Below are 18,106 nucleotides of genomic sequence, written 5' to 3'. Positions count from 1 at the left end.
TCGATGCTTAATGCGGACCCGAACACTCAGAATGGGCAAGCGGGGAGCGAGGTTGTCTTGGCCCCTCGGGGCTGAGCGGCCTCTACACCAATGCTGCACCAGTAACACCATTCTGTCGTATGCGGAGGTGCGTCAGTTCTCATCTTGAGAATCAAAACGACCATAGGCCGAATCGGCTAGGTGCGAACGTTAAAGATCCTCATTGTCCTTTTAAGGACGACCGAGTATACGGAAAGCATGTACCCAGAAACAACCACCGTTTTGCTGAGTCGCTCCAGTCCACGGTATTTCTCAAGCATTTTTAGGGATGGGAGTATTGTCGAAGATTGTATGAGAGGTGGTGTTTCGGAAGGTCAGTGTTACAACAGTGCTTTTCCTTTCATTCATTTTTATTGACCAACGCACAATTCGTTCTTTTTCATGACATGTGCCTGCCTGGAGCTTGAGGATCGAGCCATTATTTACTTTACTAGCTTGTTATTAATATTATTATTTTCCTTAAATTTACGTCATCATTCGATTGAATAATCATTAAAATAACTAAACGCCAATAAAAAACTTAATAAACTTAGAGGAATTACTGATAATAATTTCGCTGTAAGTCATGAAAAAAATATCACTTTAGCACAGCCTTTTAATAATTATCGCTTGTTGTATTTAAATAAATGAAAATGGATTACTTTAATTAACTGTAATATACTTTTACATCAAATTAGAGTCGAGTCTGGTCCCAGGATGCCAAATCCTAGGCCTAATGGAAGTTGAGGCTAACACGCCTTTCCTATGGGACCTTAGGAAGACCGTCGGGTTTGCGCAGTTAGCGACCCTCGTGTAATTACTTGGGGCTTTGCGCTCAACAAGTTAGACCCTAAGTTCCTTGACCGCACGGGGTCCGTCCGGCGACTTAATGTATATCACCGTTCGGGGATTCGTTAGCACCGGCTTTTAATGGACGCCGTGTAACGTTCGTCAATACTAGGCAAGTTTACAATGACAGCCGGCCGACTCAGTTGAAAGGATGGTGGTGGGGTTAAATTGGCCGGCCAAACTTTTGGACATGGATATAAAAATTTGATTTAAGTTGTTAATGAATATTATAATGATTATATGACTTGTGTATATCGTTACAAAAAGGATATATCAATTCTACACACTATAATCGAAAGATCATCCTTGATCACTTTCTCTCTAAATCCAATTTTTAAATTCAAAATATTGGGTTGTCCGGAAAATAATGCAGGATTTTAAGTTTTCATTAAAAAAAATCTANGTATGGGAAATTATTTTGATTAAAGAACATTGCTTTAAAGTAACTAGTTTCTTTTTTTTTGTTTAATACCAAAATCCTGCATTATTTTCCGGACAACCCAATACTTGAAATAATATGATTTTAAATACATATTTTGTGAATATTCATATTTGGTAACTTTTTACTTATTAATTGGTTAAAAATTTGTTTTTGTTACTATTAGATTTATAAGGTTTTTGCACTTTACAACAAGGTTTTTGCACTATTTATCACAGTTTTTTTTTTCTTTCGCAGTTATGAAAAACGTTTCAAGCCAGACCCTGGCCCCATTTCAGGCTGAGACTTATCTTCTTTAACAATTAATGTTTCAATGTCGTGATGAAGGCTAACTATTCGCATTTCTCCAAAGTTAAATGAAAAACGTCTGGTCAATCTTATCACGGATCGTTTTTGAATAAATAATCTTAAAGGTGATGAGACATAAGAATTGGAAAGCAAACAGGGATAGTTTAAATTACTTGTATTTAAAACTGTGTATACCTGTTCATATATTATACGGATATATTTATTATTGATCCATTGCCTAGTGTTTTTCGAGTGTCTATTAGTGATATTGTTAGTTATGTGTTGTTGGTGAGCTTTCTTGGTTCTTATCTAAGATAATAATTTCTAAACTGCACCACTTCTTTGTAAAAAAGCAGAACTACGTTTTGTAAGTTTTTTGTGTGAATTAATTAGTGTGGATGTTGAGCGGTTAGCTTTGAGCCCCTTGTAAAACCTTTCGCTTCAAGAAATTAAGTCCTCTTTTATTTTTGTGACGAATTTTCTTCTGTTAAGCAGGACGATAGCATTGTTTAAAAATGCCTCCTTTTGTATAAATTTTAGGGGCTGTTTTCATTGCACCTGTGACGCGTATATTTACCAAACTTTGCTCACTGCCTGATGTTTGGGTAGCTTGTTTTTGTACAGATTTCCACCACATTAATGGACTGTTAAATAATATAGTTCTTATTACTGCCATTTTTTATTTTAGACTCAAAAGTAAAGTTTTTCTTTTGGCCATTAATCATCAATGATAATTTACTTTGGGTAATGAAGTGTTTGGAGGCAACTCTTGTACTTGTAAACTCATTATCTCACTGCAGAACTGCTTTGTAGAAAGACAGCATTATTAGAAATGATGAATGATAGAGAGAGTGCGGTGTTCAATATTTTTCAAAAAAATATAGGTTCTACTCACCGTAAGTTTTTTTTTCCAACTGTGCGGATTTCGAGCCCTTGGCTCATCATCAGGTTGAAGGATTTCTACAACCAGGTCTCTCCACATGAATTGCAAAAGTGAACCCTTTAACATACGGTCCTTAGGATCTCAAAGAATTCCTCCAACTAATTAATTTTCTACGCATAAGACATAATTTCAATTTAAATTGAAATACAACAGTGTTACATACTTTCAACAAAGGGAGAGAACTGGATTAGTTTGAGAAATTTGAAATTAAAAAATGTAAAATTGAACATGGAGATAAATGCATTAATAATAGAATATATTTAGATATATGTACCTCCTATTTTAAATATGTACATAAATAATATTAAACGTCCATAAATAATATTAAATTAATTATTTTAATTGTTATTATTTTTATAATGATTTAATAATATTAAGGTATTATTATATTTTTGTTATCTTTTATCATTAATCACTAATTTATAATTAATTATTTACAGTATTTACCATTATAATATTTACATGTGTTATAATTCCCGCTTTTCGCACGTTCAAATTGAGCGCCAATAAAAAACCAGCTTCTCATTGGAACGTCGCGTAGGCGGGGGTATTACTTTTGCAATTCATGTCGAGAGACGTGTTGTAGAACTCCTTCAACCTGATGATGAGCTAAAAGGCTCGAAATCCGGATCGTTGCAAAACAACTTACTGTGCGTAGGAACTATCTTTTTTTTTGTTAAATCTTTTTTTTTCCACAAATCAGTTCTGCTGTGAGGTTTTTTGTATATACAGTGTAAATTTACAAACACATCAAACATGAAGCTCAGCGCGTGTTTAATTTTTTGTGGTTCAACAGGAGAACTTTTTTTACAAAATTATTTTTTAAGACCTGTTTTAGAAGAATTTCACTACTTATTCAGAAATCGTGAGACGCGGTCTGGTGTGATGTAGGTTTTAGAAAAACATTTGCTTTATCGTGCTACGTTTCGATCTCTATTGAGATCATCTTCAGGGCCTAGGATTTACAAACATTGATTACATGTAACAAATACATGTAGGATGTGGAAAAAAGTGAATTTATACAAATTAAAAATGTTAAATGTAAACAATGTTTGTAAATCCCAGGCCCTGAAGATGATCTCAATAAATATCGAAACGTTGGCACGATAAAGAAAATGTTTTTTCTGAAACCTATATCACACCAGACCGCATCTCACGATTTCTTAATAATTGTTGATTAACGGTCACTAACCTCCACACAAATTTCTCTAATATTTGTGCAGTATATTGTGATATAACGCTCTGTTTAATTACATTCAAATCTTTGTATGCAATTCACATTCAGTCTTATCTGACTCACTGAGTTCGTGGTAGAAGTGTTTCTTACGTTTACAGCTAAATGAGGCCGTAAATCTGTAGTAGTAGCTTAATAACTGGTAGGATCGGATGTCGAGGAATGCGCGATAAAACGTTAACGGATGACGACGTGGGGAACCCGGCCTCGGTAGGCGATAAATTGATCAAAATGAAGGTAGCCGGCTTTTATGGCCGATTTACCAAATGGAGCCATACCGGTACAAGGTATACAGAAAAGGAATAATAACGTATATGACTCACTCGTCGACGCAGTGGCCCGCTGTCGCGATCCAGTTTTCGTTGAGGATCGCGCCTCCGCATCGGTGGGTACTTGAAAAGCCGAAAAACGACGTCCTTCGTACAGACACCTGGAAAAACAGAAATATCAAAAACCAATTTCCTCAATACGTTTGTACACTTTTTTAATAATTTTTATAAAAAATTCAAAAATCCCTTAAATGTTTTAATGAAAATAACTTAAAAAATTATAACTTTTTTTAAATGTAATAATTTATCAGACACCTGATAAATTAAAAATGAAAGGGAGAAAACAATAATAGTCCGCCGAGGGCGTCGGTAGCCGCAACGGTTTAGGCGTTGACACGGCGCTCATCACTTTAAGGTGAAGGTCCCAGGTTCGAATCCAGCGGCCCTGCATTCGAACCCGATATCCTTACAAATGTTATTTTTTTCCAAAAACAACGGCACCCTGAGGGTTTATATGACCTCTGCTGCTGCGAACCCTCGTAAAAAAAAGTAATGGTCATAACAACGAAAAAAAATCAAAAATGCATTATAAAATAAGTACCATGGATGAAAAACTATGATAGTTTCATTCTTCGTGAGGAAAACGGTGATAGTCCAATACTAATGCAATCTTTTGGTTTTTGAGGTGCTACAAAGCACAAGTAGAACCATGTCTAATGGATAATTAACAATTAAATGCTCCATCAAAATTGAAAAAAAATATAATGGAAAAATATCGGCCTATTTTTTATGGGAGCTATAATAGCTGGAAATCTGGAACGCGCCAGTTCATTTAAAATTAGTGGAACACTCAACGTAATTGAATTGTATAAAAGTCTTGCCGTAGTCAGTTTTGCCGTACAGGATTTCAAAGAAAAAGAAACCTTTTCATAAAACACGTACATTTGAAAAGGATGAAGAAGAACAGGCCGGCCATAATTTAAAGTACCCAAGATAGAAATAGCTCAACACGTTTCGACTCAAATCGTTGAAACACTAAGTTTTAAATTATTTCTAAATATTTCAATGACCTCGAATCACTTGGATTTCAATTGATATACAATGCCTGAATAATTATTCTTATAAGAATATTTATTCGTCAGCAAACTCAAACTAAAATTATATTATTATACTAATAATTTAGGCAAATTAACATCTATTTTATGAAATGTTACATATATGAGATATTTTAGGAAATATCTGATTCTCTAAAATCCAAACAATGAAAACACAATGATATTTAACCGAGTTAAATATTAACGAAACGCTAATCTTTTTAGTGCCTTTTCGTAAAGCTGTTCAAATCACCTCTGTGCGGATTTAAAACCCAGAAGTGAGCAAATAATTGTAAATAATTTAATATCCCTTCGTGAACAATATGTACAAAAGAGATTTGGTGAAAAAAAATGGGATTCCATTAAAAAATAATGTTAAGCCGGAGAGGAGGAAAAAACGGAAAAAGCTGAAAGGGGTTTCTACCAACCTTTGAAGGAATACACGAAAATAATGTGAAGCCTTTCAAAGTGCCATAATTGAATTATTTCTACACGATCAATTTAAGAAAACAATTATATCATTTTGTTAGAAATAATGTTCATTCATTTGTATTCAACATAGTATTCTAATATTCAATATTTACTACTGTGACCAAGGGTCCATTTTAAACCAAGGTTAAATAATAATTTAAATACTTTTTTACCATTTAATATTTATTAATAAAATTTAACATTTATTAAAATATTACAATTAATTAAGGTTTTAAGTTGAGATAAAAAAGTCAGTGGCACGAGCGGGATTCGAACCCACGACCTTCGGCTTGATACGCCGCTGCTCTACCACTTGAGCTATCGTGAACTCGATCCGCTCGGACACTAACTTCCTATCTCAACCGCACCTTTTTTGAATTTTCCCTCCTTTTTGCCATTTTTCAAACGTCGTGTATTCGGATTGGATTCTCGGCGACAAATGAAATGGCCACGGAGAGCTTTAGTGAAGTATACCTCATTTAATTCATTGAATTCACTAATTTCGTGGTCCGCTTGACCAATTAATATATTACATTAATTAAGGTTTTTAGTCGAGATAAATTCGAGATTCGAATCCCGCTCGTGCCATTGACTTTTTTATCTCGACTAAAAACCTTAATTAATTGTAATATATTAATTGGTCAAGCGGACCACGAAATTAGTGAATTTATTAAAATTATTATTTTATTTTTGCATACATTTTTTAATATAATTAATTCCTTCGAAAGGAAGCTAAGATAATGTGTAACTATTGTACTTAATCTTTTGATGTAAGGTTTTGGTTCAGTTGAAAAAGTTAGTGCCATGAGCGGGATTCGAACCCACTACCTTCCTCCGCTAAATAGGCCGCTGCTCTACGACTTGAGCAATCGTGATTTCGGTCCACTCGAACACCAACTCCCTATCTCAACCTACATTCTTTCGAATTTAAAAAAAATTACAAAAAGAGGAAAACTTAAAAAGATCAAGTAATTGAAAGAAGTAATTTGGTCAATAGGTCACTAAATATAATGGATTTAATAATGAGCAGCCATAAAAATCTAGAGAGCTGATAAATATCTTAACCAACGGATGACCTTTTCTACACGTATGTCTAGCTTACTCTACCGCTGTTTATTTTTTGTTCTCTTGAACAATCCGTGTAGGTCAGGCGTCAGTGATAAGGGAGAATGTCAGAAGATTAGTGAGTCAATGAGTTAATCCTGACACTACTAAAATATGTAATAGAAAACTAAATCAGGCGTAAAGAACTAAGTCAGATATCAGAAATTGTAGTTAATGCGGTGGCAAACATAAATATCACGGACACTTTAATTAATTGCCATATCAATTGTTTTGGTTTAAATAAAATGCGTTATCGGTTTTTTTTATTTCATTTATTTGATATTTACAACTACATATATTGTATGTATATTCATATGTATTGAATTTGTCATTTGAGTCTCTTGTGGGAGAAGTTGCCCAGTGGCAACTTTCGTTTACACTGAAACCTCTTCAATCTTCACTCAATGAGAAGGTCTCGAAGCCACTTTCGCTTCAATCGTCTTGGAGGATTTTCGGGTAGTGTTGAAAGTGATAACTGTCGTGCTAATATATTGATGAGTGTGTTAAGTGATTGTGAAATTTTTATAGCTATGTGAAGTTATTAGTGACTGTTAATCGATATTTATTTAGAAATCGTGAGAAGCGGTCTGGTGTGATGTAGGTTTCAGAAAAACATTTTCTTTATCGTGCCAACGTTTCGATCTTTATTGAGATCATCTNGCCCTGAAGATGATCTCAATAAAGATCGAAACGTTGGCACGATAAAGAAAATGTTTTTCTGAAACCTACATCACACCAGACCGCATCTCACAATTTCTAAATAAATATTTTTATAGCTAGTTTTGATGAGGTCATGTACGAAAGGGCTATGTAGGTATATCAATAGTGTAATTTGAGACGTAAAAAGGACCATTTATAATTTGGTTGAGAATTTTAGAATGAATTGATTGGCAACGATGGGAATTTGAATCCAGGGTTAAGCCCAGCACTTCAACACCGTACGCCCAGAAAGGTCTTATCATTGCCTTATAAATTAAAAGTATGTTTTCAATGTCCAATCTTGATCGTGAGTCAAGTAGTCTTGGTGAGGTTTATTTCATCATAAGTTTACGGTGTCTATCACCGCTAGAATTTATCCATTTCTCCTTTTGTTTTATTCGGATCCATTCCGCGATGGAGGATTCTATATTTGTTTTTGTTATCCCAAGTATAGGTTTGGGTCCTATGTATGGTCTTGCGGATCCACTTCTGGCCAGTCTGTCTGTTTTCTCATTACCCAAAATTGCTCTATGCCCTGGCATCCAAGATATCATCAGGTTGTTGTGTTTCCCAAGGTTTTGGAGATTTTTGATGCATTCACCGACAAATTTTGATGTAAATGTTTTACATGGTAATGCTTACATAGCTGCTTGGCTATCTGATCTTATGAGGATTTTTTTTTGCCAGTGTAACCTCTTTTGAGATTTTCCAGGGCACAAGCATTGATGGCATGTATTTCTGGTTGAAATACCAAAGTGTACTTTCCAAATGAATTTGATTGCTCATGTTTTGGACTTGTAGAGAAAATGCCCGATCCGGTTCGTTCGTTTGTTTTGGAGCCATCTGTATACCATATCATTGCATCAGAAGCTCTCCTGTGTTCTTCCACTCATTTATAGCCCGTTGAGACTTTGTAGGATGTTGTAAAGAATGTTTCGGGACTATACAACCAATCCCCATTTCAAAGAATAGGTGTCTGATTTTGTTAAATATGGTTGTACGCCCAAATTATTCCGTTCCTAACCAATTTGATTGTTTCTGGAGCCAATATGAGCTTTTCCTAGCCTCTCCTTGTATAAATATTTCCAGTGAAGGTAGGTTTAGCAGAGTTTCTAACGCATTTGTAGGAGTTGATCTCATTGCTCATGTGATACATAGGTTTGGTGGTCTTTGTGTGCTGCCTAATGTTTGGGTAGCTATTTTTTGTTGAGGTTTGTTCCACCAAATTAATGATCCATAGGTTTTAAACTAGTAAGTAGCTTAAATAGTTTTAGAGAAAACCAAGGTTTTACTAGTAAGTTGACATACTGTATAATTAAATAAATATAATTTTCATGATATAAATAGTTGAAAAATTAAAAAGTTATAAAAAATGATAAACAAACATGTAAATTTGTTAATAGATAACTGGGTAGTTTACAATATGCTGATGTTTAATTAATATTTATGGGCAGATAAATTGGATGATAGCTGTATAAAAACACACATAGAGTGGTGAACTAATTACCAGAGATTGGTAGGCAAATATTGTTTATCAGATTTGTAAACCGGTAAAAAGTTAAAAGGTGGGTCGGTAGATAATTACAATTGAGATAGGTTTGAAAAAGGAGGTCGTTTTATTTCAAAACGACGAGGGTCAAACATTTCCAAAATGATGTTTCGGTTACACCATTAAACGATAATCAATCATTTCTTTGCTGAATTAAAAAATAATTAAAATTCCATTATCATGCAAAAATTACAAAGAAATATCCATGATCCAGACGGTTAGGATCGAAAGATTCCGATCATTCTTATTCTTCGCCGCTACCCTCCCCCCGGGAGGGATGTTTATTGGTTTGAATATTTATTAAAAAATACCCTCCCTTAGAAACGTTTTTATTTTTATTCTAGTACGCATGAATTTAATATCCATTTGGCTGACAAGTGACGCCCGGGGTGTGGCGTGGAATTAAAAATTCTTGCGGTCCTGCATGAATTCCGTCCCCACTATCCCGTCTCAAGTATACGACCTGTTTAATTATTCTATGTTTGTCTATTATTGTTGTGGTCAATCTGGTATCATTTAAATTTTCGTCTATTTTTAAACGGTTATTTTTCATTTAACAATTTGCTAAAAACTAGAGTGGATTTATAATCTATGTATAATAAAATTAAGGTAGTTTTAAATAGTGTATAAGCAGGTGCGAGATGCGATCGGCCGTAGGCTTAGTTGCGTACAGAGTTTTTGATAAATCGGCGCGGAGAGTGGGGAGACAAGTGCGAATTTTTGAGAACGAGCGTGCGGGCCTGCAGAAGCGTTCCTTTCCTTCTGCCCAATTTTTGGCGTCTACTTTCCATCGGTTCTTCGAGGCTGGGAGCCGCATGGTACGTCTGTGCCAACTCACTTTACGAGTTACTTCGCATAACCATTTATTATCTGCGGAACTGAGAGTCAAGAATCTACAAACTTCGTGGATCATCTCTTCATTCCAGCACCCAGCTCCATCTTTTCCATTTCCATTCAGCCTGCAGCCTCTTGGACACTACCACTCGGTCAGATTATTCCTTTTTATTGTATATCTATTAGTTATATTAATATCCTCTTTTAGTTTTACATTATTAATTTTATTACAATAATTGACCTGTTTTATTGCATGCAATACTAATTGTTCTCATGTGAATTTATCGTATCTGTTCGTATATGTTTATATATTTTTAATTACAATTTGTACTAACATTATAACTCATTTTACAAACTCAATCCTGCTCTCGTTATTAGCAAATTCTTGAATCAATATTATATTAATATTAATATAATTAGCAAATTATATTAATACGTTTCAGGCATTGGTTTTTTTGAAGACCAACTCAACTTGGTCCCCTACCATCAGTATGAGGGGGTCATTCGTGGAAAACCGTTAAAAATACATTAGAGTTGGGGATATCCTAAATCTTGTGGTGCCCTGATTCAAACAATTATGCAATACAAATTGCCGATTGGATAAATTTTTTATTTTTCCATTCGAAGCTCTGCTGTTTCAGATGCAATTTTAACGGAACAATATTGCTTGTACATTAATTCACTATTTTCGTGGTCCGCTTGACCAATTAATACAAGACAATTAATTAAGGTTTTTAGTTGAGATGAAAAAAAGTTAATGGCACGAGAGGGATTCGAACCGACGACCTTCGGCTAGATACGCCGTTGCTCTACCACCTGAGCTGTCGTGACCTCGATCCACTCGGACATCAACTCCCCATCTCAACCCCACCTTATGAGTTTTCCCTCCTTTTGCCATTTTTCAAACGTCGTGTATTCGGATTGGATTCTCGGCGACAAATGAAATGGCCACGGAGAGCTTTAGTGAAGTATACCTCATTTAATTCATTGAATTCACTAATTTCGTGGTCCGCTTGACCAATTAATATATTACATTAATTAAGGTTTTTAGTCGAGATAAATTCGAGATTCGAATCCCGCTCGTGCCATTGACTTTTTTATCTCGACTAAAAACCTTAATTAATTGTAATATATTAATTGGTCAAGCGGACCACGAAATTAGTGAATTTATTAAAATTATTATTTTATTTTTGGATACAATTTTTAATATAATTAATTCCTTCGAAAGGAAGCTAAGATAATGTGTAACTATTGTACTTAATCTTTTGATGTAAGGTTTTGGTTCAGTTGAAAAAGTTAGTGCCATGAGCGGGATTCGAACCCACTACCTTCCTCCGCTAAATAGGCCGCTGCTCTACGACTTGAGCAATCGTGATTTCGGTCCACTCGAACACCAACTCCCTATCTCAACCTACATTCTTTCGAATTTAAAAAAAATTACAAAAAGAGGAAAACTTAAAAAGATCAAGTAATTGAAAGAAGTAATTTGGTCAATAGGTCACTAAATATAATGGATTTAATAATGAGCAGCCATAAAAATCTAGAGAGCTGATAAATATCTTAACCAACGGATGACCTTTTCTACACGTATGTCTAGCTTACTCTACCGCTGTTTATTTTTTGTTCTCTTGAACAATCCGTGTAGGTCAGGCGTCAGTGATAAGGGAGAATGTCAGAAGATTAGTGAGTCAATGAGTCAATCCTGACACTACTAAAATGTAATAGAAAACTAAATCAGGCGTAAAGAACTAAGTCAGATATCAGATAGTTATATAGTTATATATAGTTTTTTTCATCTCAACTAAAAACCTTAATTAATTGTCTTGTATTAATTGGTCAAGCGGATCACGAAAATAATGAATTAATGATTTAAAAATGAAGTACACTTCACTAGAGCTCTCCGTCGCCATTTCAATTGTCGTCGAGAATCCAAACCGATTACACGACATTTGAAAAATGGCAAAAGGAGGGAAAACTCATAAGGTGGGGTTGAGATGGGGAGTTGATGTCCGATTGGATCGAGGTCACGACAGATCAGGTGGTAGAGCAGCGGCGTATCTAGCCGAAGGTCGTGGGTTCGAATCCCTCTCGTGCCATTAACTTTTTTTCATCTCAACTAAAACTCTTAATTAATTGTATTCCTTGTACAGTTAATTAATTTAATATTAACATCTAACGACTAGTTTTGAAAACTTATTAACAACAATTCGCAAGCACCATAGCACTAAAGTTAATGAGATTAGTCAAATATGAAATTACATAATTCGTAAAATTTTGCTAATTTCAAATTATCGAAACACCAAATTTTAACAGGGCAGATACATTCAATTTTTCTTACACAAACTCAAAAATTAGTAGAGAGAGGAGTTTATATTGTTTCAAAAATTTCTGTCGATTAAGCCATGTGCGTGGAAACCACATCAGTCGTACACCTTATTGTAAAAAAGGTGGCTTTCGTGTGTGCCAACAGAGGCCTAAGATACGTAGAAATAAAACTAAATATGAGGAATTAACGTTCGTCCAATGGGTAAGAAAATTCAACTTTGACAGCTCCATGAGGACATCCTTGTCCATAAATGATATATGTCAACCTCAAGTTTCAGAAAACGGATGTACTAATGGAGCAAAGATGGATCAGTTATTAGGAGGTGTAGGGGTTACTTGGACTTGTTGAGGATTTGATTCGGTTCTGATTATTAGCAGGATTTAATTAACTAATGTGAACTGAATTTTAAGTTATTATTAATCAACAGAGAAAACAAAACAAGGTTTACATGAAAGTAAGAAAAAGAGAATGTAATGGTGCCATAACTTGGCGATTAACGATGATGAGCATAACAGAAAACTCATGCCAATTCTGCCTAGTGAAACCTGAAACATCGGCACATAAATTTTGTGATTGTTCATAAACCTGTACATTGCATAGCCACTTCCGTAAGACAATTCTCATACCAAGATTTAAAAAAAAGGAAATGAAACGTACGAAGAGCTTTTATTTTTGGAGAGTCTGGCAACTATAAAGGAAGTCAATTTTATGTTTTTAACTTCGAACTAGTCCGGGATGTCATAACTTGCCTAATGGACATAGGTACACAGAACAAAACAACCTTGAAATGGTTCTCGGACTTGAAGCTACAGAAAGAAACGAACTGGCTTACTCCCTAGCCGGCCTTCCTCCCATGGGGCTGGAATTTTAGCTAGATGAAAAATAGGGTGTGCTAAATTGGAGCTGTAAAATTGCTTTGTGAAAGCAAAACTAAAAATCAAGCACCACGGATAAAGGAAGTTAAACACTATAAATCTCTTGAAAAGGAAGGCGAAGGAAAACTTTCTTTCTCACTCAGACAATCAGGATTATGGATCAAATATTATAGACCTCGCTCTCCTCTTCATAACCATGGGCAAGATGGACAAAGCAGAAACAGAAAGCTTTGCTGTCAACATAAAACAAGACACATAGGCACATTCTTTGTGAATGTGAGGCCACTAAGCATACGGTATGTGTTAAGCATCCAGGAAAATGCGAACTTTCCATGGTCTTAGTCATATGGGGGCTCCACAATAGTCCTATACAGGTCGCAATGAAGAAAAGATTGGAATCCCTATTAAACCCTACCAAAAAAAGTAGGAATAGAACCGTTACCCTGAGGGTCGCCAGCATGGATACAATGACGTGAAGGGAGAATTGACTTCAATGGCACGGAAAAATCAGTCATTTAGGAAGTTTTGAAGTAACAGAAAGACTGAACGAAAGAAATCCTTGACCTTTATAGGTAATTTTTGAAAACATTTAGGTAAATGTGTTCTTAAAATATACTTTTATATACTTTATATACTTAAAAACTAGCCTATTTAATTTATAGCGAATATTCTTGAGAATAAAAGACTTTCTATGGTGCTATTTCTCAAAATAAACAAAAAAGATTTTTATAATTATATAAGCTTTAAAGAAAGGTTTTTCTGTGTTTAAGTGAAGCCTGCGGGCAGAATAAAAGACATGAAAAGAAGGACAATATTTTATTAAGACGATATAATGAAGCCAGAGAAGAAAACATCGAATTCTCTCGACATAGTGAAAAAAATATGTCGCAAAAGAAAATTCTAACACGGACGTCATTAAGATACTGTTCCCATTGTCACGCCAAGAGATTAGCAAGGCCGAGGAAAAGGGAAAACACGGGCAAAAAATAAGGCGGAGCAGGCGCAAAAATAATATTCAATTCAGTTCCGTGGACACAATGATATTTAAGCCTTTAATTAATGATCACTTGTTTTTTTCCGGGTTTCCATCATCATTTATCTTATTGTATGTATAAAAGGGTTTTCCATAGAATTGATGGAGGAAAAAGTGCGACGGAAGGCCTTTGAAAAGTCTAACCGCTGTAAAAAAAAGTCGAGGATTTTCTTCTTTCACTCACCTGCCATGGCCAAAGTCCAAAAAGGGCGTTCTTTCCGCCAACTATCCTCGTCTCCTGCCGCCTGTTCAATTGGGCTACGCCACACTCTGAAAAATCATGTTATTCATTAAAATCAGATCAGAATGAAAGAAACCGATATATACATAATTTCAACAGTTTGACTTTTCATTTCTATAGTATTTTAAAAATGAGGCAAAACAGTCGCTGAATCTCTGTTTAAAACAAATATTATGAGAGCAAGTCCAATAAATAATCATTAAGAGGTTAATTTTATCGATGATTTTAGACAGTTTATATCATTGTTTTAAATTATCTCAAAAACTGGATGCGGTAATCTCATTCTCTGTAAGTTCAACTATTAATTTCGATTTACAAGAAGCCATATGTGTCGTTATTATAATAAACCCTTTAAAGTGTTAATGCCCGTATAAAAGAGATAAATTTCTCGACATTGACACGAAGGTACTGACGTCAATTCTGTCAAATTTTTTTTTTATCCCGTTTCATTTTTTTTTTCTTTTTTAAATATGAAAATATTGTCTTAAGTGTAGTGACACTGGGCCATGTTCTTAGGGCGTCCTACTTCTATTGTATGTACCACCTTAGCGGTTCGAGGTTCGAATCCGGCATATCCCGTGGCTTTTAATTTGATAATTACAGTATGAAAGCTGTTAAAATAGTTTGATCAATCGTCCGCCACAAAAACGCGTAGTTGGACATGAAACGTTCCTATGTGACAGGAATTACTTTACTTACATCCTTACTATTGTCTTAATTGTGTTTGTGTTAGTGTTGTACGTTCAACGTTGGTCAATGACAAAAATATTAAGTATGGCATAAGTATTTTTACAGCGAATATTATTTAAAGTAAACAGTATAGCAGTAATGTTTTATGAATTTGGATACTCCATAGTAATGGACGTGCAGTTGAATTTTCGTCGAAAGCGACCATTTTCATAAATCCCCCGGTTGTTAAGCAGCAGAATTTATGAGGTGAACATCTAAAAGTTCCTACCGTCATAAAGATACCATAACCCTGGATATTTCATTCCCTCTGCGTGCGAATTTGTGAGGTTAAGTGAGAGAGTAAAGTAATTATTGAAAATTGATAGAAGTAATAAATATTCCTAAAATTATAAGAGAGTTTCTATATAATTCTGAACGTTTCACCACAATCAACACGGTCATACCAAAAGCTTTCATGCTTTTAAAGATTGTCATACAAGAGAGAGAGAGAGAGAGAGAGAGAGAGAGAGACAGAGAGAGAGGGAGAGAGAGAGAGAGTGAGAGGGAGAGAGAGAGAGAAAGGGAGGGAGAGGGAGAGAGAGGGTGGGAGGGGGAGAGAGAGCGAGAGAGAGAAAGTGAGTGTGAAAGGGGAAAGGGGAAAGATTGAAATAAAATTTGTAAAAGGGGGAGAGAGAAAAAGACAGATAAAGGTCAAAAAAGGGGAAGGAGATAGATAGAGTGATAGAAAGAAAGATAGAGAGATTTAGAGAGAGAGAGAGAGAAATTGAGTGAGGAAAGGGAAAAGGGGAAGGAGATAGATAAATAGAGCCAGAAAAATAAATAGAGAGAGAGAGAGAGAGAGAGAGAGAATTTTCTGGGTGTTGCTAACTTTTCCTTCCTTGTTGTGCTCTGCTGGTGACAAGTAGCTGGTATAAAGCAGATACAGGATTGGACTTAGGAGGCTTCCTTGGAGAACACAGCCTTTACAACAGACATGGAAATAATAATAGAAAAATCGTGGGAAAAGGGAGAAGAAAAAAAAATGGTGAGAATTTGATGAAACAGATATTGTGGAAGATGTAAATTTGTAAATTGTGTATGTAAATTTGCAAAAATATAATTACATAGGTACTTAGAGGAAGAAAGAAAGTAAGAATAAGAAATTCATTGTTTGAACAATGAGAGAGAGAGAGAGGGAGGGAGGGAGGGAGAAAGAGAAAGAGAGAGAGAGAGAGAGAAAGAGAGAGAGAACAGAGCATATCTTATGCATTTGGAAAGCAGTAACAAATAAATGTTTATGATAACTAAGAAAACCTTTCTTAAACAAAGTAAACATCAATACCAATAACCGAGAAAATGTTTTACTTTATACAAAAAAATCTTACAGTAGAACTATTACCAGAGCGCGGAAGAAAGATTCTGAAGAAAAAAAAATGCATTTTCCGGATTCGGTTCAGTTTTACAGACTGAATGATTAAATGCCAAACCGGGATGACCATCTCCCAAAGACACCTCCCTATTTCTCAAATGTTCACTTTCTTACAAAAGTATCTATTGTTAAATTTATTTTAAAGATGAACGAACGCCGAGGGAGTTGGCGGGGTAAAAGTTAAAGATGAACGCCGTGTAACATCTAATCCGGGAATACTTAGGTGTTGTGCGGGACTGTAAACCTTCAGCGCCGTGCTCAGCGGAATATGGTGAATCGGATGAAATACAGTAGAGTCCGGGTTCAAACTGATTAGGATTGTTCGGATTAGACAAATTCTTGTCATCTTCAGTTTATAGTAAATTTTGGAACACTGATAGCCACAAGTCGAAAATCGTCGGACAGACCAAAACAATGATGATAGACAGACTAAAGAGTTCGGAAAAGACAAAGCTTAGGTTCGTCACTACGTAGACCTTCTCTTTTTTTAAACGAAACTGTAGCGAAAAATCAGCGTTCGAGTTTGGAGCGGGTAAAGCCAAAATACTAAATATTATTACTACATTTAAAAAAAAATGTACTCTCGGCCGAACGAAAATGTTCAGATTAGTGCTGTTCAGATAAGCCGACTAATGCAGAAAGAAGCAAGGAGCAGGAGATAGTCACACTTCTTCTGCTAAAAAATGTACTGGATGTATTGAAAAAGCTGTAGAAATGTGAAAAACGTTGTTAAGTCTAGACGGTTTTCGTCTGACCGTCCTCCTAGTTTTGGCTTGTCGAATAAATTTCGGCTTCTTATCACCTTCAGCTTTATTAGATTTTGGTTAAAACAGACCAGTTGACATGGCGATGAGTCAAAATGAGTTTCAAAAACAAAACGACCAGCACGTTTGGAAAGGACTAAATTATTGGAACCCTACGCAGAACATTACAATTTTCGGATGAAACTGCGGCCAATAATCAGCAGTCATGTTTAAAAACTCGTAATTTTTACACAAAAAAATTTACGAAATTTGTTCTGATTTCGATCAGTCATTTTGAGTCATTTCGATCAGCGGTGATAGGATTAGCGGACCTCTACTGTATGAATTTATCAAAATGATTATTCACTTTTAAAACTAAGTTTAGCCGGAAAAATATATTTAACTTCTGTATAAATAATTCATTTATAATCCGTTGTTCATACCGATAAGGGATTATTATTTATTATTTTTACGCAAGGTAATCGTTCAAATCGTTCAAACATGATAATTTTGTTTTAGGGATTATTCGAAATCCTTTCTTTCTACGCGAAAAAAAAGTTTAACTCCACTTTGGGATCGCGTAATATATTAGTTTAAATCATTAAACCAACGTTATCGTGGCATAATTTAATCAAACTTTGAAATAAATTCAACGTTTATTCCAATCTTATTACCGAAGTGTGTTTACTTAATTAAAGAGTAAATTAAACGAAACTGTTTGTTGGTTTCCATGTTCTGAAAACTTTCACAGTAAACTAAACACAAACTTTTATATCTCAGTAATTAAAAAGTTACAACGTCGGCAAATGTGACTGATTGGTGATTTAAAATACAACTAGTGTAAATAATATAAGATTTTTGCATATTTAATGCATAAAAAGCGTGCTCATATCATTTAAATAATTGTATTTTAACAGTGTTTTAGCCATTATGAGTTTTAAATATTTAGAATATTTTTTCATTGTTTTGTTTGTTGATTTTCTTCAAGTCCTTGTTTCG

At 34.9% G+C, this 18,106-nt stretch overlaps 1 protein-coding gene across 4 annotated transcripts in view; it reads right to left on the bottom strand.

Annotated features, from left to right (window-relative positions):
• The window catches only part of LOC106669148 (serine proteinase stubble), a 302,112-nt gene that overhangs the window by 26,014 nt on the left and 257,992 nt on the right, over positions 1-18,106 (bottom strand). For all 4 annotated transcript variants that reach the window (XM_024229269.1, XM_024229270.1, XM_014398448.2 and 1 more), the window contains 2 exons: positions 14,210-14,295; positions 4,095-4,201 (listed from right to left, as the gene is read on the bottom strand). In XM_024229269.1, the coding sequence (XP_024085037.1) occupies positions 4,095-4,201; positions 14,210-14,295 (193 nt within the window). The remainder of the gene's footprint in view (positions 1-4,094; positions 4,202-14,209; positions 14,296-18,106) is intronic.

Source organism: Cimex lectularius, unplaced genomic scaffold, assembly GCF_000648675.2.
Source record: "Cimex lectularius strain Harlan isolate CLEC.00 unplaced genomic scaffold, Clec_2.1 scaffold272, whole genome shotgun sequence".
Taxonomy (NCBI): Eukaryota; Metazoa; Arthropoda; class Insecta; order Hemiptera; family Cimicidae; genus Cimex; species Cimex lectularius.
The sequence above is the reverse complement of the archived record's forward strand: the minus strand, read 5'-3'. Positions and strand labels throughout refer to the sequence as shown.